Genomic DNA, 26,387 nt, shown 5'->3' with positions numbered 1-26,387 from the left:
AGTGGAACATCGTCTTTACCAATATTTTGGTTAAAAATAGATTGTAGATTTTGTAAAAACATTATTTTAGGTTGTTTTATTTTACATTTTCTTGCTTGAACAAAAGTTCAAGCAATACAAGTCCAACTACATTTCAAATGCATTTTTGAATTTAGTTTTAAAAAGAGAGAGATTGTTATTGAAAAACCTGTTCTAAAAGTAGAAGACTCAAATAAAGTGTTGTCATTATTCAATATAGGATCATTAACAGTATTGCAATTATCATTAGCAGCTAAGAATTAAGTTTTGTGTAGATTTAAGTTCACCTGTCACTGCAAGCTCCAAGCTGTCACAGAAGAAAAATCACATTGGCTGTCTGCTCAATAGTTTTTATGTTCTGTTGTGTATATATTTATATCATCAATAAAAATGAGTCATTTTAGTAGTAAGATTATTTGGACGGTTTTTAATATGGGTATTGAATAGCATGGGTCTGATAATGCAGCAGCACAGGATTGTCAGATTTTGGGGTATTCTAAAAAACTTAAAGTTTTTTGGGTGCTCATTTCTCTTACATTTAGAGTAGCTCTCGCTACCCCAAACATATGGGGAATGAGTTGATAAAGAATAAATTTTAGCATATTCCACTAATCTTAAATTAATCAACAAGTTTTAAATTTCGATTAAAAATCTTTTAGTGTTCAAAAGTTATGATCGCGTCAAAATTACAACCACCTTATTTTGGGGAGAGCTGAATTTTTGCATAGTCATAACTCTTGAACAATAAAAAATTATTATATGAAACTTAAAACTTGTTGATGAAATTAAATTTAGTATAGTATAGGCTGAAGTTTTTATTTTTTAGTTTAGTAGGCTGAAGTTTATATTTTATTAACTAATTGCCCTCATGTTAGGGGTAGGGGAAGCAAACCTTTTAGGGAATTTTTGTTTCGAGATTCCAATAAGCCAACTTTTTGTAAAACATTTTCTTTTGGCATAAGTATAAACAAACTTAAGTTTAGAGTTCACACGACGCCTAAAAGTGTCATATCAGTAACACATATATAGATTCAAGAATTTAATTTAAAAGTTATTTACAAAGAATTCTGCCTTTGGAGCGGTAGTAAAATCAAGTTTGTGTTTCAGAGATGCAATGACAAATACGTGATTATTAACCATTTTTTATCTTCTAATATGAAATATGGTAGTTAGTCTTAAAATAATAGACCTTTGTATTTCAAGTAATTATTGAATCTTATCCTCTATCCTTTGTATTAAATAGTCTTTGTATTGAGCAATATTATTTTGCATTGAATACTTGCGACAAAAAAAAATCTGTTTTTTAGGAAATTTTTTTTGATGAAAAATATGAGAGAAATGGTTATTGTTAAAAATACTGTCTCTGCACAAGAAAAGGAAAACCATGGGATAGAGCAGGGATGTCCAATCTTTTACTTTAACAAAGCATTAAAATAAGGCCATTCACAAAGCATCAAATCAAAGGAATAAAAAAAAATTAATGTATTAAAATATAAAAGTATAAAATGTTCAAATATTTTTAGTAATTTATTTTTAGAACATTAGACAGTGATGCCACTTCTTAAGGCAATATTAAAAGGTAGTTTGTGGCCCACAAACTGTTGAACAATCTTGGGTAGTGTTATGCTTGATTTAAAATTTATTAAAAAAGATAAAAGTTTCTCTTCAAGAATAAAAGGCTCCCATGCCTTTGTTTTTAAGGATGATAACAAAAGCTGATTCACAAGTTTAAAGACAAGAATCAAAATGTAAATTCAAGTGCTTTTAATTGTCTAATAAGCAAGTCACAAAGTTGACTATCTGGGTAATAAATTAAGGCAAAAGCTTTAGTGCATTCAAGGTCAGTTATACTGGAGCCACAACATTTAATATGACAAACGTAAAAGCCTCTAAAAACTGAAGTATTAACAGATAAATAAATAAAATATAGTTTTGACTGATCATTAACTAAAATGCAGCATTGAGAGATATTATGGTCTTTTGTGGCTGGGTTTATTTATTAAAATAGTCAGATAAACAAAAAAAATTGTTAGGTGATTCAAGCCTGGTTTCAATGTAATTAAATCTCGCTTCACAAGCAAGAAGTTCTGAGTTTGATCCCACCATGTCCCTGGTAACACTGCACTCAACTTGTTTCTCTGTGCTTATGGTTTGTGTTTCGGAATTAAAGAGTTGAGAGAGGGTTATAACCACAATTAAGTAGCCTCTTTGTCTGTAGTGGCCTTTTTGACCATGGGGAGGTGAATTAATATTTAAAAAAATACATCAATTAAATTGATACATAAGTTACAATTTTACTAAAAACAGATCCAGTGATTTTACTTATTTGTTATACAACAAGGTCCAATGAGTTTACTTATTTGTGCTACAACCATTTCAATGAGTTTACTTATTTGTGCTACAACCAGGTCTGGTGAATTTTTCCTATGGTTTTCATTTTTTTCTGGTGAATTTTAAGAAAACTAAGATCATATGGATAAAAGATTAGTTTGAAGATCATAAATATTTATAAATAAAAGATAAAAAGAATTTGGTTGTGATTATAGTTTTCCTGTTTAATTTTTTTTTTGTATTATAGCCATTATTTAAATTAATAGCGAATTGCCCAAGTCCCACTAGCAAAATCTCTTGAGTAGAATCAAGAAGATTAGGGTTACAACTATCATCCTGCCAGGCTGTGAGACGATATATTTTAACATATATTTTCTGCATACTCCTAAAGTGTTTGTCTATGAGGCTCTCTAGAAGACAGTTCGCATGTGTGATTAACTTTTGCTCGAGACAATTTATTTTTAACTTAAAGTTAAAAGTTCTCTTGAGTCAATTTTATTCACACCCTCATTGAAAAAAATAAAAGACATAACTATTCTACCTATTCTAAAGAACTATAAAGCTTAAAGCAGTAAAGTACCCCCTTAACTCAGATTCAACTTAAGTAAAGAACAATTATCTAATCTTTTTTTATTCTAAGTTTCTGATGTGAACCTATTTTTATGTTAAATGTTCCTCAATGAGTTTCATAAAATATATAGTTTTATTAAAATTAGTTTTTACTTTTTTTTTACTAGAATTATTATGCATTTAGGCAACTAGTCATTGGAAGATTTGGAGAAATATTTGTTGGAATATTTTAGACACCAAACTAGACAGCAAGTTCTTGACTATTAGAAAAGCTTATAGAAAGTTAGTTTTGTTGTCTTTTTTTATAAGATATATGATTTTAAATTCTACTTAAAGTTACACGGTTTTGAAGTCAACACAGTATTTTGTTTTTATATCTTTTCAATCAAATTCTTTTAAAATCTTGTATATATTGTTTGCATAATATTTTTTAATTTTTTAAACTAACTATTTTACTGCCAACGAGGCTGCAAGTAACCACTTATCAAGTTAGATATTTTTTTTGTAAACTAGTCCCAACTCCCAACTTTCAAAACTGTAAATTGTATGAGTCAGGGAAACGATTTTCAAGCTTTGCTTAGCAACAAGATAGAACAAGTAAAGCTTCATTTAAAATGTTGCCAAAAGAAATTTGAGTTATTACAAAAACAGACAAAAATGCTAAAATATATTTGAATAAAAATTGTGATAATGTATTCTATCTAAATAATGATTTAAGTATTAGTACCTCTGCTCTGATAGCTGGACTATCATCACAAGTTGAAACAAGTTTTCCAACGTCTGTTAGTTTTCTAAGTTTGCCAATCTCTTATAACAAGCAACTATTGATGTCATCACACAATATCAACAAAAATATTGATAAAAAAATAGCATAATTTTTTTTCAGTTTTTTGTATGATTTTAAACTTTTGAAAATCATTACTTCATAAACTGGATCAATTCATTTAGATGAGGATATAATTCATGCAAGGATATAATTCATGCAAGGATATAATCCACCTATTAAAATGTTTGCAGCTCCTAGAAAATCTTTATAACGCATTTGTAGATATGTATTGTTATGTAGAATTTGCTTTTTAAGGCAAAGGCTTTGTAAATTAAGCTCTGAATTAAAATTCACTTGCTTTGGGCTCTTAGTTGAGTAAAGAGTGTCTCTAAAAAATACTTATCTTGGGTATCGCTTCTGGTGTGCATTGTCGAAGCCACATAAAGAGCTCTAAGGATTGAGGCAACTGCATAGCTCATTGCCAAGAATGCCATGCTCTATCTATGAATGAGTCAAGTTCTCTATAATTTGAACCATGCTTAAAGTTACAAAAAATATTAAACAGAAAAACCACCTCCACTGCTTAACTGTATCAATATTTCTTTCACATAGATTTACGGTCTTTGAAAAACTTTCTGTCATTTAGTCGTTACTTCTTGCAAATGAACCAGACTTGCTTTTTCTTTGTGTGTTCTAATTTAAATTTGGCTGTTCCTTCTTATGATCTCAGTGTTGGTTGCTACTATCTTTTGAGTCACAAGGACTCTAATAGTCACATGCTCAGCTTGGGTGTACATTTATGTGTCAATTTACCTATTCAACAAAGAATCAGTTTGAATTCTCTGACCATTCTTTTATGTGCTTCAGGATGTCATCTTTTCACTCTATCACCTTTCTCTTTGTTTTTTATTGTTCTCCTTCTACTCAAAACTGCACTCTTTTAGATGTAGTTTCTGATTAAATTGACCAAACTCTTTCTCATTTTATTCATGGCTGTCCTTGGGCTAATGTTTTTTCTCTCTCTGCTTGTAAGTGCACTTCTGCATAACCTCCTGGATCCAGGCAGGTATAAAAGCTTTTATTCCATTTTTCCAGTTTCAAGTCAAGACTTATCCCATTCCACGGTTTTCACTTTTATGTACAGGTTCTATATCTATTTTTCATCTTTTTCAAAAGAATAACTATCTTGAGAACAAATGGTGTAGTGGTGTAGTGGTAGAGTGCTCGCTTCATAAGCGAGAGGTTCCGAGTTTGATCCCCACCACGTCCCTGGTCAGGGTTAGGGTTAGTGTTGCTGCTGTGCGGAGAAACGAGTTGAGCGCGGTACACTCAACTTGTTTATCCGTGCAGCAGCCTTGTTCGTCAAGGTTTGTGTTTCAGAGTTATAGAGTTGAGTTATAAACGCAATTAAGTAGCCTCCTCATCTGTAATGGCCTTCTTGGCCTTGGGGAGATGAATTAACCAGAAAATAAAATGCATTTTCATTTTTACAAGAAAACAATTTTAAAAAGATGCTCTCAGATGCTAAGCTCCATTATTCACAGTTTACTAAATCTCATATCTTATTTCTGAAATTAGGCTCTAAAGGATTTTGGAAAATTTCAACAGCGTTACTAACAAAGGAAAGTTGAAAAGGCAATTCCATCTACAATTCATGGGTCTGACCTTATTACCTCTCTTAAACTCTCCCTCCAGAACTATTTGCGAAGAAAATTTTTACTAATTTTATTTTTTAATCTAATAGCAGTAATCTTCCTGCCATTGCGGTTAAACGTGTCAACTTATTGTTAGACATCCAAACTACTCCAGCTTTCCTTGTTAAAGTCATTTCTAAAATTAAGTCTACTTTGGCTTGTGGTCCAGACAACATTTCTTTCATAATCTTACAAAAATGTTTTCTAAAACTCTCTTCAAGCACTAATTAAATAGTTTAAACTATTTAATTAGTGCTTGACTGAATCTTGTTTTCCTGCTCGCTGGAAAATAGCATCTGTGGTTCCAATTTTTAAAAAATATGAAGAATATTCTAATGGTGTATCTGGGAAAATTATGAGATTTTCAAATCATTTTTTTTAATTTCAGGGTTAAGGTATTCCTCAAAGGCTAACACTCTGCTTCTTTTCCAGTATTTTCTATGGTACCTTAAGGTTCTTGGTCTTGTATTGTTTTTTATCTACATTAATTATCTCCCTGACAATCGTACCTCTAATTTAGCTCTATTTACTGACAGCTCAACTTTATACTCCTGTCTTGACATTTCTTTTAGTTGCTTAAAATAGGCAACTGATCTTGAATCTTATTTCTATTCTGTAACAACTTGAACTTGCAGTGGTTTGCAAATTTTAACTCCAAGAAATTTTTGTTATTTATTGCAAGCAATTATTGCAATATTGTTGGCATTTCTATATTAATAAATGCAACCATCTTACCAAATTCTTTTCGTGGATTATCGTTTATTGCTGACCTCTCATAAAAACCATTCATTATTATACAATTTATTGCAAAGTCTACTAAGTTTGCTTCTATTTATTGTACTTGCCATTTTCTTACTCCTGATTCCATTATCTACCTCTAAATTGGCCTTTTTGATCCTGTGACTATGAATATGACATCAGTAATTTTAAATATGACATCAGTTGGGAATACTAATATCATAATGTAGAACGTAGAATTCTTGCAAATAAAAAGTTCAACAACACCTGAAGGAAATTTTATTTTTACCGATGAAACAGTTTTTCTAAAAAATGAAATAACTGGATCAGATGTACAGTAAAAATCATGTTTTTACGGTAGCACAAAAGTTTTGATGATTTTATATTGTTATATGCAGGATACAGGTTGCATTGTTTTGCAATTGCTGCATTTCTATGGAGTTGAAAAGCAGCTTTGGTCATATTTGAATCTAGCATCAACGTTAATGCCTCATTTCCATAAAGTATCGAAGTACATTCTTAGCATTTTTTGTTTTTCTTTATGTAATAAAACATTTGAAGTGAATAATAACTCATTAGATGAGTGACATTTTTGAAATTTGCTAACACGTTGATACTTAGTTCTTGAAGAACACTCTTGAAAATCAGTAATTGGTGGTCGACCAATGCAGATCAAGAGGTTGACCAGAAGATGGAGAATTTGCATTCAGTTATGGTCATTTTGACAGCAGTAAAATCATTTACATTAATTTTATTATCAAGCCATATAGCATTGTTTTTAAAAAATAAAGATTCTACGCGTTTACAAGTTTTCCAGTGCAATTTAAGATGTGCTAAAAAGTTCTTAAGTCTCTCAACAATGCCATTGTTCTGATCAAAGGGCAACTCAAAGAATGTTAGCAAATGGCGGTATGATTTCTCAGTGTCTTAAATAGAAATGTTATTATCCTTTAAAGAAATGTAAACTTCAAAGTATTTCATCTAAAAACAAAATTAAAATTATTGTTTCCTCCAGACATATCTCTGTACAAAATTATTAGTGCAAAACCTAATGTAGTAACATTTGATATACTGAGAAGGTTAGAAAATTTTGAACTTTTTTTTTTGTAGGAGGGAGAAAGTAGCAACAATCATCATATATAGAACAAAAAAAATATTTTATTGAAACCATTGGTAAATAATTAAAAAAAAAGTTCTATATTTGTATTTACACACTTTGCATAATTGATTTGTAGTTAAGAAATCATTACAAAATATTGAGTTTTAAGAACTTATTAAAAATGTGTTTTTGCAATAAATACTATGAAACGAGTATGATTTTTTTGCAATAACTTAATTTATTGCAAAAGGTTGCAAAATATTTTTATGATGCATGAATATTTACATACATTGAGCATTATTTTTACATAATCAAAAGTTTGGAGGATGTTGGAGGATGGAGGATATTGGAGGATAGAGGATATTGGAGGATGGTTTGGAGGATGGTTTGGAGGATGGTTTGGAGGATGGCTTAGAGGATGGTTTGGAGGATATTGGAGGATGGTTTATTTGATACCTAATAGTAATAGTAGCAAAAAAAATTTCAAAAACTGTCTGATGCGTAAAAACTAAGGATTACACTTACGTTAAATTGTTTTGAAAAGTCTGAGCAAAAAAAACAATGTCAATTCAAATAATATATTTCAAAATAATACTAAAAAAACTAAGTTTAAAACGGTAAGAAAGTCGATAAATAAAAAATGCAAATAAGCCTTTTGAAACACATGTCACATTCAAGTGTAAATAACCGCATAAAAAACATTTCATAAAATATGTTTTTTTTAACTAGATATTTCCTCCAATGAATGTGTTTTTATCATTATGACAAAATTTCAGCATGCAATGCCGACAATGATTTTTTTGTATTTTGGCACACTCTGACCCACTGTGAGTTGTAAGGTTGCATCTCGTTTCTGCAAATACTTATCATCATACTTATCATCGCTGCTCAAAGAATCAATCTTCTCTAGTTCCATCAACCAAAACTTTTTCTCGCTTGAGTCATTCTTCATCAAAGTGGAATCTTTTTACTGTATCAGTCCCTGCATGCTCCAAAAACTTTTATTTATTTAATTTTTTTCTCGCACTTTATTCCTTTGGAACTCTCTCATATCTTCATTTGCTTAGTTGTATTGACTAATACAACCAAGCAACCATAGCCATACAACCAGGCCTTGTTTTAAATTAATAATGCTTAACGCAATAGGCTTACGTGAATTTGACATAATAAAATTCTCTTTTTATTTTTTATTTTTGAAAGCCATTAACTTTATTAAATTACTGCAATAATATTAATTACCGCAAAATGAGTTGAATATTATTTAACTTCTATTTTATTGTTACTATAAGGGAATGTTTATTTTTTATTTTTTTTAATATTAATTAAAAATGTAATATATTTAATATAACATTTTTAAAAAAGTTTGATATTTATAAAATTCTTTTTTTTCTTGACATTTGCATAAATGAATGTTAAATTTTATGTTAAAAAATGTTAAATTTTTGAATTTTTAACAGCAAAAAACTTGTAAGTTATTTTACCAAAACATAGATCCAAGTTGCATCTGAAAGGGCACAAATCAGGTGGATATACTTTCACTGCAAAGACTTGAAAATTTTTTTCAGCAAGTTCTTGAAACTAGAAACCTCTCTGATGACTACATTTTGAAGCTTGGAGTGGATGATGGTTATCTAAAAGTAAGGTGGTGGTGGCTCTGGAATCATTAACGATCTCAGTTATCAAAACAACTTCTCACTAATTCTTCAGTCAAAGATTCATTAATCGAAATATGATCAAAATATTTATTATTCAGCAGCTAATAACCAATGTTTGCTGCATCTGCTCATCATGTTTGCTGCATCTGCTCATCATGCTACATCATGGGTAAATACTTTAACTAAAGCTAAAGCTATTTTGGGTTCTTTTAGCTTCAAAAATGAATTTTTTGGTAAAGCGAATAAAGACAGCTAAATAGTAAAACAATGAACCTAGAAACCTAGAAACCTTGTTTTCATAAGATCCCCAAACCAAAATTTAGGGTATATATTTTTTTGCTTGATATTTTTATTTAAAAATTTCAATTAAGGTTTGACATTGTGAAGATTGTTTCTTCAAAAATCTCATTTATCTGGTTGAAAGATTAAAAATTGGCTTATCAAAGTATAAAAGTTTGTGAGCTGATCCAATTCTATTCTAATGATATCTTTTAAGACAACTTTATTTTGGTGTTAATCATTAAGGCTACAAGTTAACCATTTAACCTTTTGCTACAACTTTAGGTTGTTTAGCAGTATGAGAAAACTGATATCTTATTTTTTAAGTTGCAAATGATTATTTGCAAACAAATGGTTTTTATCATTAAAAGAAGTTGATGCAAAAAGATATCTAAAACTCAGGTTAAAAATTTTCAGATAACTAAATCTTGTATTTCACTTTTCAAGTTGATATCTATAAATTGTTGGAACATTTGCAATAGTCATATTAACAAAAGATTTTATTACCTACTAAGGATAAAGATTTAGTATTTGTTAACAAATTTCCTCTAATTCATCTCATAAATTTAATGACCTCACTTTCTGGAGATCCCAAAGAAACGGGTTAATTCTTTATTTATCCAAATCAGTCTGACTTCTGTTGCTAATGCTTTTCGTGCATAAACATTTTTACAGCTTGTGTTTCTGGCAACATTCCTGTTACATTTTTATAAACATGTTCTCCACAAACCTCATTAGACTTCAGCATTTTGTTTGGCAAGCAGTCTTTGGTTGTTAATGGTTTTCCAAGATCTATTGCAATCTTTTTTTCCTTGACAAAAGACTGTAATCACTTTTACGTTTGCACATTTAGATTCTCCAAACAATTATTTATTCTCAGATTTCTTTTTTGTCAAATCTTTTTTTTATTTGGCAATCTTGTGTTTTAAATTCTTTTATGAAGTTTTTTTTGTAGTCAATTTTTGATATAGATAATTGATGAATATTGGAGTACCTAATTGATGGAGATTAACTTTAGTTGATGTGGATAATATTTAATGATGGTGTAGATAATATTGGATATTTACTGTAAGTTATTTAGATTTTTTAAATGATGTGATTTATGTAAGGTTTGTATTACACATTGACATGACATTACATGACATACACATTTACATTACATTATATCTATATAAATGTCTTTTTGTAACTTTTTTTTTTTTATTATAATGATTAGCCTCTGTTTTGTATTGTTATCCATTTTACTTTTATTTTACTCTGCAAAATGTTTAATCGTTATGTTCACTGTTTGGCTGTCAGTATCATTGCAATAATTGTTGCATGCAACTATCACCATATTGTCGACATGCAACTATCGCCATATTTTTGATATGCAACTATCACCATATTGTCGACATGCAACTATTACCATATTGTCAACATGCAACTATCACCATATTGTCGACATGCAACTATCACCATATTGTCAACATTCCTACATCGATGCGCAGGGTTAGTCAGGGTTAGGGTTATATACCTTCTCACTGTGTCCTTTATTCTACTTTTCACCATTGACCCTTCATGGAAACTATAAATAATTGCAAAGTTTGCAATTGATTGGAAAAGTTGCTTCTCTTTATCGTGCTTGCCATTTTCTTACTCCTGGTTCCATTCTCTACCTCTACAAATCTCTTTATGGAATACTATTATCCTGTCCCTTTATGGAATACTATTATCATTTTTAGTCAGGTTCTTTGTATGGCTCGTTCATCTAGACATAATCTAAAATTGTATTTTAAAAGTAGTTGGACCTGCTCTATCTGCCAAACTTGAACCACTCTCCCATTGTCATGAGGTTACATAATTGTGGTTGCTCCTCAAACATATTGTTGTCTCTATTTTATCTACCAAAACTCAATCTTGCTTGACTCTTGTCAACCTTGCTTTTTAACACTTTTTTGCTTTTTTGTTAAATATAAAATTAATAGTGGTTGCTTGCAGCCTTTTTGGTAGTTAGTTAGTGTAAAAAAAGAAGGGTTTTGTTACATTTGTACATTGAAGTTGTGTTGATTTATGTTAAACTATGTTAAGTTATGTTTAGGTATGTAAAAAGTGTTTGTACATCAACATAATATATTCCATTTTCTAAAACATGTTTTGATATATTACTTACATATTTTGTTAAGATGTTTAGTTTCTCCCTGGTTTTAAAAAACATATTTTGAAGCAAATTATTGATATCTTTTCTTTATTGCATCTATATGCAAATTTTTGAAGTTTCACATAACCTTAAACACAAAATATGCTATTTTATATCTTATACAAAAAAAAGTTATTTTTTATTCCTACTACACTCCCACCTTAAATGTTCATTTTTAACTCGTGAAAGATTTTTTACTACTTTCACTGAAAAACTTTTCAAAACTGTTTTCAATTTTTTGAAAAGTTTTTCAATGATAGTAAAAAAAATGTTTTTTTCTCTCCTTCTATATTCCTTCACTACGTTCTTCTTCAAAAATTTGATTTTGTTTACTTTTTTTTAATTTGCAGAGTTTTTTTTTTAAATATATTTTTAGACTGTTACTGCCATTTGAAAAGTACCAAAAAAATACATTGAAAAAAATGTTCACTAAAAAAGGTAAATAAATTTTTTAATTTAATGTCTTTCTTTTCTTTATTTAAATATTTCCAGTTGCTTTAAGATCTGCATAAAATTTTGATAAAATATTTAACAGATATCAAAGAACTTCTTGTTACACATGACACATGTACCGCATTGACAGATGACATCACAGAAAAAGTGGTTGATAGTTTATTGCAAAATGTTGAAAACAGAAATTTGTATTTAATGTCATTTAATAAACCAGCTCTACAAGTTGTTCCTCATTCCTCTTTAGGTGAGATGTAATTATAAAGATTGAAAGTTTTTACAAAGTTTCTTCTTTTATACTATTATATCAATTAGATTAATTTGATATTTTAACATTAGGAACCAACAGTTTGCCAACTTCTAACCCAAACTCCCCTTCATTGTTATCTTATGACTCTTGCTCTGATCATGTTAAAAACCCTTACTTAAGTATTAAAATGTCTAAACAAATTTTGAATAATTTGAGTTTCTCAATAGGTAAAAATTTTTTCAAGTTTTATATTTTCTAATTATAAATTTTATTTTGTTAAAATGTAAAACTTTTAAATTTATTTTATTTTTATACATTACATTATTTATTATGTGTTTTATAGAAGATACTTGTGATCCAATTATTTCTGATATTACTATGGAAGATGTATTTTATGAGCTCAATTGCTTAGAGAATCATTTGAATGATCTAAATGTGCTTCAAGACTCAAGCTTATTTGCAGGTATGATGTAGGTTTTATTTGCAGGTATGAAGTAGGTTTAATTTACTATTCTACTAATTAACTCTAATAAATTTATATATATATATATATATATATATATATATATATATATATATATATATATATATATATATATATATATATATATATATTGTCCAATCAGTCTTCTCTCTATTATTAGCAAGGTCTTTGCTAATAATAGAAAGAGTCACATCTTATTTCAAAAAACTTACTGTCTGACAACCAAAATGGCTTTTGGATCTTGTTGTTCTAAAGCTGCCTTGCTTATTCTAAACTGTGACTAAATGATTCTGCTGTGCATTAGGTCAAGGTAGTAATGCAAGGGCTACTGTTTTCAACATATCTAAAGCTTTTGATAAAGTTTGGCATGCTGGCTTTGTACGTATGGTTATTTCATATGGTGTATCTGGGATAAGTTTTGATTGTATTTTTTGAAGGTCAACACTCTTTATTTCCAGTAACTTCTGGAGTATCTAATGGTTCTATCCTTGATCTTGTTTTGTTTCTTTTCTAGATTAATGACCTTCCTGAAAAACTTACATCTAAGGTGGTTCTATTTGCTGACAACACATTTTTAAACTGTCTTGACAAAAAGTGTACTCTTTTCAATAGCTTAGAAAGATGCCAATCTTGAATCTGATGAATCTGTAAACAGAATGAAACTTACAGTGGCTTGTGAATTTCAACTCCAACAAAACTCAGTTACTGTCCACATACTATGTCACACTACTGTCCACATACTATGTTAGTGAATATCAAACCTCTCACTGAGTCCTCTTCTTTACTTTTTCTTGGGTTATAGTTCACTTCTGATCTCTTTTGGAAACCCTCTTTAAAATTAATTACAAAGTTAAAATCTGTTAAGGTTGCTTATCTTTATTGTGCTCGCCATTGTCTTACTCCTAATTTTTTTTCTTTATCTCTACAAATCTTTTATTTGTACCTGTATGGATTACTGTTTTCATATGCTTTATCCATTATTGTTGCTGAAAATATCAACTACCCTTAAGAAACAAAAATAAAAAAAAGACACAAATTATTTAAAATAGCTGTCATGACTCATAAAATACAGGTCTTGGGAATCTATTCCACTCTGACCTTTTACTTAATCCTTACTTCAATATTTTTAGTAAGAGAAAAATAACTATAAACATATAGAAAAACTATATTCGTTGTTTACTTTTTAAAGCTATAAAAAAAAATTTCTATTATAAATAACTTTAAAAAACTTTAAATGTTTTGTTATACGTTGCTATTTATCAAAGGATTGAATATTAGTACCAGTCTAAATGATATTTAGAATACCTGCTTGAAATGTGTTAATTAATTACTATCGGTATAAAAAGTTTTAAAAAACATGAGATGGCTTAAATATGTGGAACAACGTACTTACCATGACCCGTATAATACTGGTCATGGTAAGTCATTCCACACCGACCATTTTAATAATTTTGCTTTATTGTAATAATTTTAATAAAAAAGAAAAATATAAAAATCCTTGTTTTAAATTAACGATTAATGTTCAATACTTCATAACTTCTGTAAATTTATATTTAAAAAACAAAAGTAACCAAATTAAAAAAAGGAAAAAATATATGTATCAGCTGAAAATCAATTTATTTATACATGATAACAAAACAAAAAGTATAAAGAAAAGTATGTCTACACAAAAAATGTAACTAAATTTGCATTATCAATTGATAGATTTACCAAATACATAAATACTAATTAAAGATACATTGTTTTTTTTCCTACCACTCTCTCTCTCCTCATACTTTACTTTCTACATGATCCAGACTTTATGATGAAAAAAGGGGAGGGAGCTTTTGCTCTAAATTTAGGCCTACACCTTATGTGTCTTATGAGATGTGGGACCTTTATTGGTTCTGCAACATGCTGAAAAAACATTGTAGATATGTCTGAAAAGAAAGAAAATGATGGCAAGATAAAAGAACTAACATTATTAAAGATTAACACATCAAACCAATTTACCTGTTGCTGATGTTTTTCCTAGAGCATTGTTAGAAATAGTTAAAATCTGTAAGAAAAGACATTTATTGCAAAGACAATTAGCTATTACACAAAATAACAAAAACATAAAAGCTATCAGCGCAAACAGATTTTGTAATTTGACCCGAAAATAAATAAAATAAAATTATTCTTACCTTGATTGCAACAAACTAATTTCTTTTTAAACTATGATCAACAAAATTTTAAAATAATTAAAGTTTACTAAGTTAAAACCATATTTTAACAGTTGACAAAGTAAACACATGGTAGTTGGTAGAGCAAAGAAAAACTAATGAAATTGAATAACTAAATTTAATATGTTTGTAATACATAATATTTGCAGTTAAACATGAAAAATAACTCTACCATCATGAGATAATTAAGGTAAAGTTATAAAAACAAACAAACATTAAAACAAAAAATAAAATCAAAAAAAGAACTTAGTAAAATGTTATTTTTTTATAAGTATGATCCTTTCAACTAAAAACAACAATTTTTTCTTAAAATTATAAACACATTGATAAAGAACATACACAGTAAAAAATTGATTTTTAAGTTTTTTCATATTGTAAGTACTTATTAGATACCTTTTAATATTTGATTCAGTGATTAATGTGGATCATTAAAAAATTTATTTACTGCAATTTAAAGTATTAACAAAATCTTTAATGAATAAATAATATATTATTTTGAAACAGAATCATAAGCATTTTCACAGCAGCTCTAAAATCATTTTGATATGTTGCATATTTTCTAACTTGAATTTTGATGGTGTTTAGTGTAAAAATAAAATGTATAACTTTTCAACAAAACTTTTTTATAAACATAACTTAATATTAATTGAAATTAATATTGAAAAAAAAAATTTTGGTATTTTTTAACAATATTTAGTTACTTAAAAAAAAATTTAAGAAATAGATCAATAAAAATATACTTATTAAACTAAAAACATTAAAGCGCCTCTTCTATTTTTACATATATTTAAGTATTTCCCACTGCCTACTCTAACTTCTCCCACTTCATTTTTGATAAGGGTAATCAATCGCTTTTTAATAAATTGAGGGGATATTTTATTTCCTATTCTAGACTTTTTTTAGAAATTGACGATTGAGCCCCACTACTTTAAAACCTGTGTCATTGGCCATGACAGAAAAATACTGCACAACAACTTAGAAAATCAAACATTTTATTTAAACAACCCATAAGTAAATATATAACTTCATTACATTAAGATAAATACAAACTAAATATAAAAAAAATATATATACAAAACTAAAGATAAAGATAAATTAGCAATTAAAACTACAATATGTGAGAAGATATTGCATTAAAATTAAAATAACAATCAAAATATTGTTATATATATATATATATATATATATATATATATATATATATATACATATATTTATATATATCTGTATTTATATGCATATATATATTTGTATATATATACATATGTATATATATACATATATGTACACATGTATATGTATACATATATACATATACATGTACATATATATATATATATATATATATATATATATATATATATATATATATATATATATATATATATATATATATATAAAGTATCGGACAAAAAGAGTGAAACCAAATAATGCTAATTTAGTTTCTTTATATAAAAGTGCTGCATTTTTTCAATTTAGAGAAATAACTATGTAACTGTTTAGAGACAAAGTTCTTCAAGTTTTATTCATCACAAAGTTCATTATTTGTACACGAAAATTAATAAATTAATCAAAAGTATTGAAAAAAGTTGATTTTTTTCTAGACAAAACAAGTGCAACTCGACAAAATATTGACCAAGCAGTATTTCGCTAGCAATATTTCGTGGCGAATCCTTTGTTGTCGATCACAGCCTTGCATCTTCGAGGCATAGATTCGATCAGGTGATCAATGAAACTTTGTGGAATCACTGCCCAGGCCTATTGGATTTGTTCAAACAGTTGATCCTTATTACGAACACCTTCACGATTAATTCTGCGGTTGACGATCTCCCACAGGTTCTCGATAGGGTTGAGATCCGGATATTGAGGCGGCCAATCCATCACCGATAGGTGGTTGTCTTGAAACCACTGCTTGACTACTTTTACAGTGTGTTTCGGATTGTTGTCTTGCTAAAAAACCCATTTTGTTGGCATATTCCATTTAGCATGAGATAACATAACATCTTTCAGGATATTTTTATACATGAAACGGTCCAGTATTCCATCGTTTCGATGTATTGGACCTAGACCGTTAGCAGAAAAACACCCCCAGACCATTACATTGCCTCCACCATGCTTCACGGTCTTATGGTAGTAACGTAAATCGAGGCGTTTTCCGGCCGGTCGACGTCTCTGAACAGGACAGTTTGCCATTTCTGCACATTCCAGTCAATATGAGATGTAGCAAACAGGAGTCTTTTCTTCTGGTTTTTTAGTGAAATCAGCGGTTTCTTTGCAGGGCGTCGAGAAAACAATCCGGCTTCAACAGCACGTCGTCTGATTGTTCGGTCCGATACAGGCAGCTCTAATTGCTTTTGTATCTCGACTGATGATATCCAGGGATCCTTCTTGACGGATCTGACGATCATAGAATCCTCTCTAGAAGTGGTGGAACGCGGTCTTCCACCTTTTTTATCTGCAGCAAACTTCCCTGTAGAACGATATTTGGAACATAGTCTTGATACGGTCCATTTTTTCACGCAAAATTTATCACAAATACTTTTTTGTGACATTCCACTTACGTAATCGCCAATAATTTTCCTTCTTAGTTCCAATCCAAGACTGTCAGGAGCCATTTTTGCACTTGATGTCATAAAAATAATAAAAATAAATAATCACACTTCTCCAGGCTTACCGTGTTACATTTACCTTGTGATGATACAATAATGCTCTGTGGATACAATAATGTGTCTTGGTTGGATGTGGACTGTATTGATGTAATGAAACACTTGTTGTATTTCACTTCTTGTATTGATGTTCTTCGATAAAACACTTTGATAAAACTCACTTCGATAAGCTGTCTTGATAATACTGACTGATTGACTTCCATATACTGACTGAATTACATGTCGATTTACATGTCTCTTTTATAGTAAAATGAACCTGTGTGAACCTGTTGTGGAAGATTCTAGATGCTTCTTTTCGATGCTTCTGGATGCGTCTGGATGCTTCTGAATGTTTCTGGATACTTCTGGATGCTACTGGATGCTTCCAGATGCTTTTTCTGGAAACTTCTGGAAGCTTTTGCATGCTTCTGGAAACTTCTGGATACTTCCTTTAATTATTAAAAAACTTCTGTGACGTTGACACGGACCAGACTTAAGAAAATGAAACAAACCAAAAAAGTTGCACTTGTTTTGTCCGCTGCAAAATGGCACTTGTCAAAGAAATTCTGCCTGTGTGCTGTCACCTGTCAGCTGATTGCTTATGTCATGGCATGCTATGACTCCAGACTCCTGAACTGTTTGCTGTGGTAGTATAGTTCGTTTCGTTTTTAAGACATGTAAAATTAGGAACACTTTTTAGCATTGTTCGATGTTGGTTGCAAATGTTTTGTCCAATACTGTATATATATATGTATATATATATGTACATGTACACAAATATATATACATGTATATATATACATATACATGTACATATATATACATATACATGTATATATATATACATACACATAAATATGTATATATATACATATATGTACACATATACATATATATTAAGGTGGAGCGATTTTCATAGCAAAAAAAAAAGAGTTTAAAAACCAATATTACTGAGACACGAATCAATGTCTATTAATTATAAGATAAAAGTAAAAAAATATTTTTTGATTTTGATGAGATCTTGAGGGTCCTCTTTGGAATTTAAATTCTTGACAGGTCCTAATATTTTTGAATTTTTTTTTTTCTAAACAATATCAACCTTGGACTCAAAAAAAGCAGAAAAAAATGCTTGTTTCATAAATAATAATTTTATTAAAAAAATTTTTTAGTGAAAAAAATACTTGCAAAAATATACCTTAAAACCCCCATTTTGTTGAGAACGGGGGTTTTTAATGAAAAAAACAACTCTTCTTTTTTAATTTTAATTTTTTAATAAAAACAAATATTATTTTCAAAATCAGCATATTATTTTGCTTCTTTTAAGTATCAAGTTGATATAGTTTAGAAAAAAAAAATTTAAACAATATTAGGACCCATCAAAAATTTAGAATCCAAAGAGGAACCTCAAGAACTCATCTAAACTAAAAAAAAGAGTAAGGTTCTTTTTTCACCAAAAGATATTGATTTACTGCTCAGGCAAATCAAATTTCAAAAATTTTCAAAATTGCTCCACCCTAACATATATATATACATATATTTATATATGTATATGTATATAAATATACATATAATATACCATGTAATATACCATATATACATATATTTATATATTATATATATATATATATATTATATATATATATATATATATATATATATATATATATATATATATATATATTATATGTATATAAATATACAAATATATATAATATACATATAATATACCATATATACATATATTTATATATCTGTATATATATATATATATATATATATATATATATATATATATATATACATATAATATACCATGTATATATATATATATGTATATATATATATATATATATATATATATATATATATTTATATATTATATGTATATAAATATACAAATATATATAATATACATATAATATACCATATATACATATATTTATATATCTGTATATATATATATATATATATATATATATATATATATATATATATATATATATATATATATATATATATATATATTATATGTATATAAATATACAAATATATATAATATACATATAATATACCATATATACATATATTTATATATCTGTATATATATATATATATATATATATATATATATATATATATACATACATATAATATACCATGTATATATATATATCTGTATATATATATATATATATATATATATATATACATATAATATACCATGTATATATATATATATATGTATATATATATATATATATATATATATATATATATATATATATATATATATATATATATATATATATATATATATATATTAAGGAAATATTTATCTATTAATGCTCTTTTTTTATTAGTACATTAAGCACTCGTTTTGTAGATTACACAAAAATCTTTGACATGTCTGCACAAATTAAAATCCTACATGTATTTACACTCATCCAAATGATTTATGTACACTCCACTATTTTATGGTTAAATCAATTAATTTATACTTGCTTGGCCTATGGCTAAACTATTTAATGTACATACACTCCATTGCGCCTATTCCTAAATGAGTCACCCATCTGCGCACTGAACCTAACTTTAAATCAATTAGTCCATAAAAAATAAATTAAAAAAAAAAGCAATCTTGTCAAAAAAATTTAAGTCAATGTCAATAAATTACCTCTTTGTGTTTCCAAAATCCATAAAATTTTATTGGTTTCTTAACTATTTCAATGGTTTTTTAAGTGAGAAAAATATATTGCTTGTTTTGGAAAATTAATTTTTCACACAAGTTTTATTTGAATTTTTTAGAGCAAACTGTACCTCAAAATAACTTTATCAAAACGTAAGTTTTCTTTTTTTTTTTTTTTAAATATTGCTTGTAGAAACAAAGAAACAAAGAAAAAGTATGAGCTAAAGAATAAGCTTATGTTTAAATTATGTTTAAATTATGACTGCAAAAGTCACTGTTGTATATTTGATGAGTTGTTAGAACTAAGTGATGGTTTATAATAAATTAAACCTTTTTTTCGGATTAGATTCTGAAAATAATGAAATAACAAGCAACAATAAAGTCAGTAAATAATTTTTTAGTTTAAAAAGTCAATAAGTGTTATAATTAATTTAATTATTGGAAATCAATTGATTTTCCTTCTTTAAATAAAGATTTAAGGTTTAAAATAAAGTAATAATTAAAATAAAATAAGGTTTAAAATCTGTTTAAAATTTGTGTACTTTTTTTTTTCTGTTAAAAATAGCAAACAGCAAGAGTAATAGTTTTTTTGCTTTGGTAAAAAGCTGAGTTTTTGGATTTACTTATTGTTGATAATCCACTTGCACAAGACTTTTCTATTGTTTTAAAAATGTCATTTGTTTTTACAACTGAATATTTGACTTGAATTTAAAAAAATAACTATTAAGTGCCAGATTAAACATTATTATTTTAAATATTTATGTGATAAAATAAAAAGTTCAAAAGTTCTTAACAAAAATTTGGAAACAATTATTCTTGCCATTTTTTCTAATAATAATTTTTATTACCCTTTTTTCCAATAATTTTTTTTTTTAGTATTTTCCTAGTACAAGGGTTTGTGAATAAGGGTTTTAATCAAACAAGTTTTTTGGTCATAGATGCAGCATTGTTTTTCTCACTTTCTTTACGGTGAGATCTACAGGACCTCTGAAAGAACCTGTTCTATAAAATGCTGTTTATATTTACTTGGATGCAGGCAAGCTCATATGGTTAGGGTTTCCTATTATCTTACACTTATAAATATCTGGATGATTTAATATTCATTTAATGCAAAAGTTAATTTTAATTTAAGTATTTTAGTTATACGCATTAAAAGTATTTAAATTTTCTCTTAAATTTGTTTGTAACTGATGTAAGCTTTTGAATATAACCTTTATACACACCTACAGTGGTCCAAAAACGTTGCATAGTCTTTATTTAACTCCTTTATTGTAGTTTCTAGCAGAAATAAGACATGTAATTGTTCTTTTAAAGTTGATATATTCTTTTAAAGTTGATATATTCTTTTAAAGTTGATATATGAAATTTTTTGTCGTCCTAATTCATTTAAAACTATTTTTATAGAAGTCTTTGTTTAAAGGAATTATTTGAACATGGTTATCAATGAATTCCACAGAGTTTTGACATCTAACAGGTGCACAAAACAAATTTACAAAATTTTAAATTGTTTTTTACATAGTACATCGATTATTGTTAAATGTACTGTGGTTATAACAAAGTTGAGATATGATGCCCAATAACCTTTCATACTTGACCATGATGGTGGCTCAGTCATTTTTTTTTTGTTTTTTTTTTTTTGTTTTTTTAACATCTTCTCTTCCAACAAGGCTGTAATCAACCATTTTTAGAGTTGGATGTTACTGGAAGAGAAAAGATAAAGTTTATAGTGCAATATAACTATTAAAAGATGACTTAAAATATTGCAAATTATATGAATCAGGAAAGCAAGAAAATGGAAGCGAGTTCCAAAGAACTGATATTCGCGGGGAAAAATTTGACAAATAAGAGTTTTTGGAGCAATTAGAAGCAGCTACAGAAAAAGGATGAGACTTAATTGAATGAGAAGAAACTTTAGATGGCACAAGAAATGCTAGCTCTTTACAGTAGTGCCCATTATTGTATTTGTAGAAAAGAGAAAGAGAAGCAACATTACGACGATGCGTTAATGGTTGGAGGTCAACTATGTTTACAAGAGCAGCTCCAACTATATATACATATGTTAATGATAATATATTTGACTTAATAAATATTTAATTTAATAAATTTTTTTTATACTTTTTGCAGCAAAGTACTTTTGAACTTTTTCGAAATTGATGGTTTGTTTTGTTCACAACTTTATTATTACTAAAAATGAATTTTTAGTAATAGCTGATGAATTTATGTACATCTCGTAGGCTATATCTATGTAGGCTAGATCATTTTATGTGCATCTTATGATTTTTTAAATGATTTAGAAGTGGTGTTGCAAATGATTTGTTGTAGATATCCTAGTTGTTTACTGCTTTGTTTACACTAAGCAATATTTGAATTGCATTTCATTTTTTCTTTAATAATTCCAAACTTTAGATCATTTTAACCTCTTTTTAAGCGTAAGAAATGGACAAATTAATAATAAGTTTAATATATACGTAATATATGTAGAGAGAAATAAAAAACTAGAATATAATAAGTCACATGTTAAACTAAATATTAATTGTATGACTGAATTGCAAGATGTTAAAAGAAAATTTAAACTGTTGTAATGGTATAGCTTAAAATAAACTTTTTTACTCTTTTTCGGCCGTTTGTGTGAAAAAAACAATGTTTTGTTATATCAAAAAATGAAAAATTTTGTATCTACATTAACAATCTTCATGACAATCTTTCTACTACTTTTAATGCTACTTATGCAAATATTCTGGTTTTTATATTATATCTTGATATTAATTTTTATTTCTGGTCAGTTATTAACAATATAAATTTGTTATATATATGTTATTAACAATGTAGATTTGTATTAATAATATTGATCTTAAAGGTTCTTTTTTTTTACATCTAGTAATGTCTGTTTAAATGAAGAAATACTTACAACAACCTTCAATGGGTATGATCCTATTATAGGAAGCCAAAATGTAGATGGTTTAAATGATGTGATTTGTGAGTTGAATGAGATTGAAGGTTTGTCACTTTTATAGATGACTTATTAAAATATCTACCTCATACATATATCTGCTTATAAAATTTTATTTATTCAAAATTTAACTGTTTTAAATAAAAACGAATGTATAATATAGTAAAAAAAAATTTATATTTTATTAATATTTTAACAATGAAAAAATTTTATATTAATATTTTAACAATGAAATTAATATTTTAACAATGACATTTTAAAATTTTAACAATAACAATTTTAAAATAATTAATATTTTAACAATGAAAAAATTTAATTGCTGAAAAAAACTGGTTTTAAATGGTCAGAAAAATAACAAATTTATTGTTTTACTTTCTTCTTCTATGTTGTTATACAAGATATTTTTTAAAAAAGTTTTGCAAAAATTTCATATTCTCTGGGGGTTTGAATATTTTTAAAAAAGCCATTTTTGACCAATTTTTTTTTTTAATTGTTGTCTTAGTTAGAGCAAGGATTGCAAAAAATTAGACAAATTTTTTTTTTGTGAATCGGCTATACTACCAGGAATGTCGATACAAAATTTCAGCTCAAAGTATTGAAAATTTCTTGAGATAACACATTTTGAAATATGACCTGGTTTTTTTTGAAGACCCGGTTTACAATGTGTTTATTTGTATATTTATCTAATACTCTTAATTAGTCATAAAAAATCTTGATAGGATTTAGCAAGTTTTTTAGATAAGGAATCCAAAAATTGTACTTAAAAAATCTGAAAAACAAAGTAAAACTGTTAAAATTGTGAAATATTTTGAAGATTTAACTAATATATTATAATAAAATCAAATATTTGGTTAAATGTTTCTCATGAAAAATAAAACTTTTTTTAAATTTATTAAAAAGTTGTTTGGACCAGTTACTTTATAAAAAGAAAATGAATTTAGTAATCCTTCAAAACTAAAATTTCTTGCAATTTTTCCTCCTTATTTGTTGAAACATTAAAGTCATTTCAATTTAATAGCATTTTCAAAACAATTATTGACACAGACTTATCTTTTTATAAAGCTTTACATATTTCTATAATCAGAATCATGAGCCTACAAATCAGGTTGACTTTCGAACCATTTTGATAAGTAAAGAATTATTTTAAATATTAGCCTAGAATTCTGACTAGCGTACTCATTAGGTTCTGAATTTTCATTTATTTTTACAGGCTTAAGCTTTCTAAGTTTAAAGATTTCAGGTCAACTTGTTTATAACAACTGCTGAGGAACTTTTCCTTCAACTGTATTGTCAAGACTGTTATTAGATAAACAAATGACAACTGTTCCTTAATTAAACAAAGGCAACGTTTACTTCAGAAAGATAATAACTGTGTCTAAAATAGCTTGAAATGAAAGCTTGAAGAACATCGACATTAAAATCTTTCATTTTTATCATCTCTTCAATTTTTTTTGCATAAACTAAAGCTACATATATTGCTTGCTTTGAAAATACCTTTTTTTCCTCTAAAGTTGAAAACTTTATGATTGGTTAAGTAAGCTTTATTGTCGAAATGGATAATCATCTATCATAAATTTTGCTTTGTTTTCAGCAGCTAGTTTGTGTATAATAAATCCAGAAACTGCATCCTATCCCTCATTAAAACATAAATACAGATGTTTATAATTATTTCTTGAAAACGTATAAAGTTCAAAAGTTTTATTGCAAAAAAGCAAAATTATTTTTTCCATATCTTTTAATTTGAGTTCCAATAGCTTCACACACAGGAAACTATGATAACTGATCATAATGCATTGGCATTGCAGCTTTGAATCTTGTATAAATACAATTAGATGAACAATGGCTTTCCGTTTTAGTGATTGGATTTATTGCATGTAATTTAAATTTCTTGAAAATATTTATTGCAAAGAAGTCTTAACAAAAGTTGATCTAAAAGTTCCTCCTAACTACTGATGCAACCTTTATTCTATATTTATAGCTGTTCTATCAGCACAAATTCCAATTATAAAACTTTCACTTCCAAACTTTTTTATAACATGTCCATTTTTGATCATATATTTTACCCGATTGACATTTAACTTGTCTAGCAGCTTCTTGTTTTGCTTTCAACTTGTGTTTAAATCCACCTCATAACAACAATATCCAGTTTGTGTGCTATGGAAATATATATGAAATTTTTTTTTAAGTTGAAACTTTTTTAATAAGTTCATTAATATCTAACATTGATTGCAACGTTTTGCAAATAGTTTCGTGTGTTATCCTAAAAGAAAAATTTCAGTATTTGAATAGTGATAGATTTGCCATTATTAACTTTACCAATTTCTTATGTTTTTATCAATGGGCGACCTTTGTGAGCGATTGCTCCACATTATATTTTAGTTAAATGTTTGTTAAAAAATGATTTAGGACGTAGGCGTTGTATATACTATTTTCAATGTATGTTTCCATGCCGATTCAACTACATTATACTTGCCGATTTGTTTGCGCCATATGTTTACAACATATTTAATGGGTTAAAATCTAAAAAATTTTGAAAAAAGTAGTAATCTGCAAGGCAATATTATACTTGCTATTCCTAATATACATTTTTTATTTAGCAAAATTGTTTGCATTTTAACTGTTTGTAATTTACATAATACATCTATAATCACGTCTATGAAATTACACAGACAATTTTTTTTTTTTAATTAAATATTCATTATCATTCTCTTAATTTTTATTTACAGACACGTTATTAGAGCTTGCTGCAGAAATAATGTCTGGGGACAACACGAATCTTGCTTGTTCTGCTATCTAACATTATCCATAAGGGAAAAAGATGTACTTGAATATTGTTGCTTCATATTGGTTCTACTTTTACGTTTTCCCTGTTTTCTTTCCTTGTAAATATTAATGACATACATTTATAAATAATCTTTCAATATTTAAATTTAGTACTCAGTTGTATTGTTATTACTATTGCAGTTGTATTGTTTTCAAAATAAAATAAAAATGTTTTTGCAGCAATAATTAATTTAAAAAAAAACTCTTCTTGTAACATATGAAGAGTCAATTCATATTTTGATCAGATTTTGCCCCAAATTTAAAATGAAGATAACAAAGTTTTGTTTGCAGCGAATATTTTAGTTTATGTTTTACCCAAAAAAATCCTAATTTTAACAACAACAACAACAATAAAATTCGGCACATTCTTTTGTTTACCGAATACAAAAACTTTTTTTCTAATATTTTAACATTAAGTAATAAATTGGCTTTATGTCTACTTAACCAATAGTTTATTTCATTACAACCACATAACAATCGATATATAAAGAAAACGTTTCCAGTATAATCCTTCAAAAATAAAAACTGATTTTTCATTAATTGATGTGGTCAGTGCCAGATTATGCCAA

The 26,387-nt window shown here is 27.4% G+C and overlaps 1 protein-coding gene across 3 annotated transcripts in view; it reads left to right on the top strand.

Annotated features, from left to right (window-relative positions):
• The window catches only part of LOC105847214 (uncharacterized), a 93,344-nt gene extending 67,409 nt beyond the window's left edge, over positions 1–25,935 (top strand). For 2 of the 3 annotated variants that reach the window (XM_065809259.1, XM_065809261.1), the window contains 8 exons: positions 3,104–3,201; positions 11,706–11,767; positions 11,865–12,026; positions 12,119–12,256; positions 12,373–12,492; positions 20,165–20,198; positions 22,924–23,042; positions 25,722–25,935. In XM_065809259.1, the coding sequence (XP_065665331.1) occupies positions 3,104–3,201; positions 11,706–11,767; positions 11,865–12,026; positions 12,119–12,256; positions 12,373–12,492; positions 20,165–20,198; positions 22,924–23,042; positions 25,722–25,792 (804 nt within the window). In that variant the 3' untranslated portion in view covers positions 25,793–25,935. The remainder of the gene's footprint in view (positions 1–3,103; positions 3,202–11,705; positions 11,768–11,864; positions 12,027–12,118; positions 12,257–12,372; positions 12,493–20,164; positions 20,199–22,923; positions 23,043–25,721) is intronic. The other variant, XM_065809260.1, reaches the window with a different exon arrangement.
• Positions 25,936–26,387: the final 452 nt, after the last annotated feature.

Source organism: Hydra vulgaris, chromosome 11, assembly GCF_038396675.1.
Source record: "Hydra vulgaris chromosome 11, alternate assembly HydraT2T_AEP".
NCBI lineage: Eukaryota > Metazoa > Cnidaria > Hydrozoa > Anthoathecata > Hydridae > Hydra > Hydra vulgaris.
The sequence above is the reverse complement of the archived record's forward strand: the minus strand, read 5'-3'. Positions and strand labels throughout refer to the sequence as shown.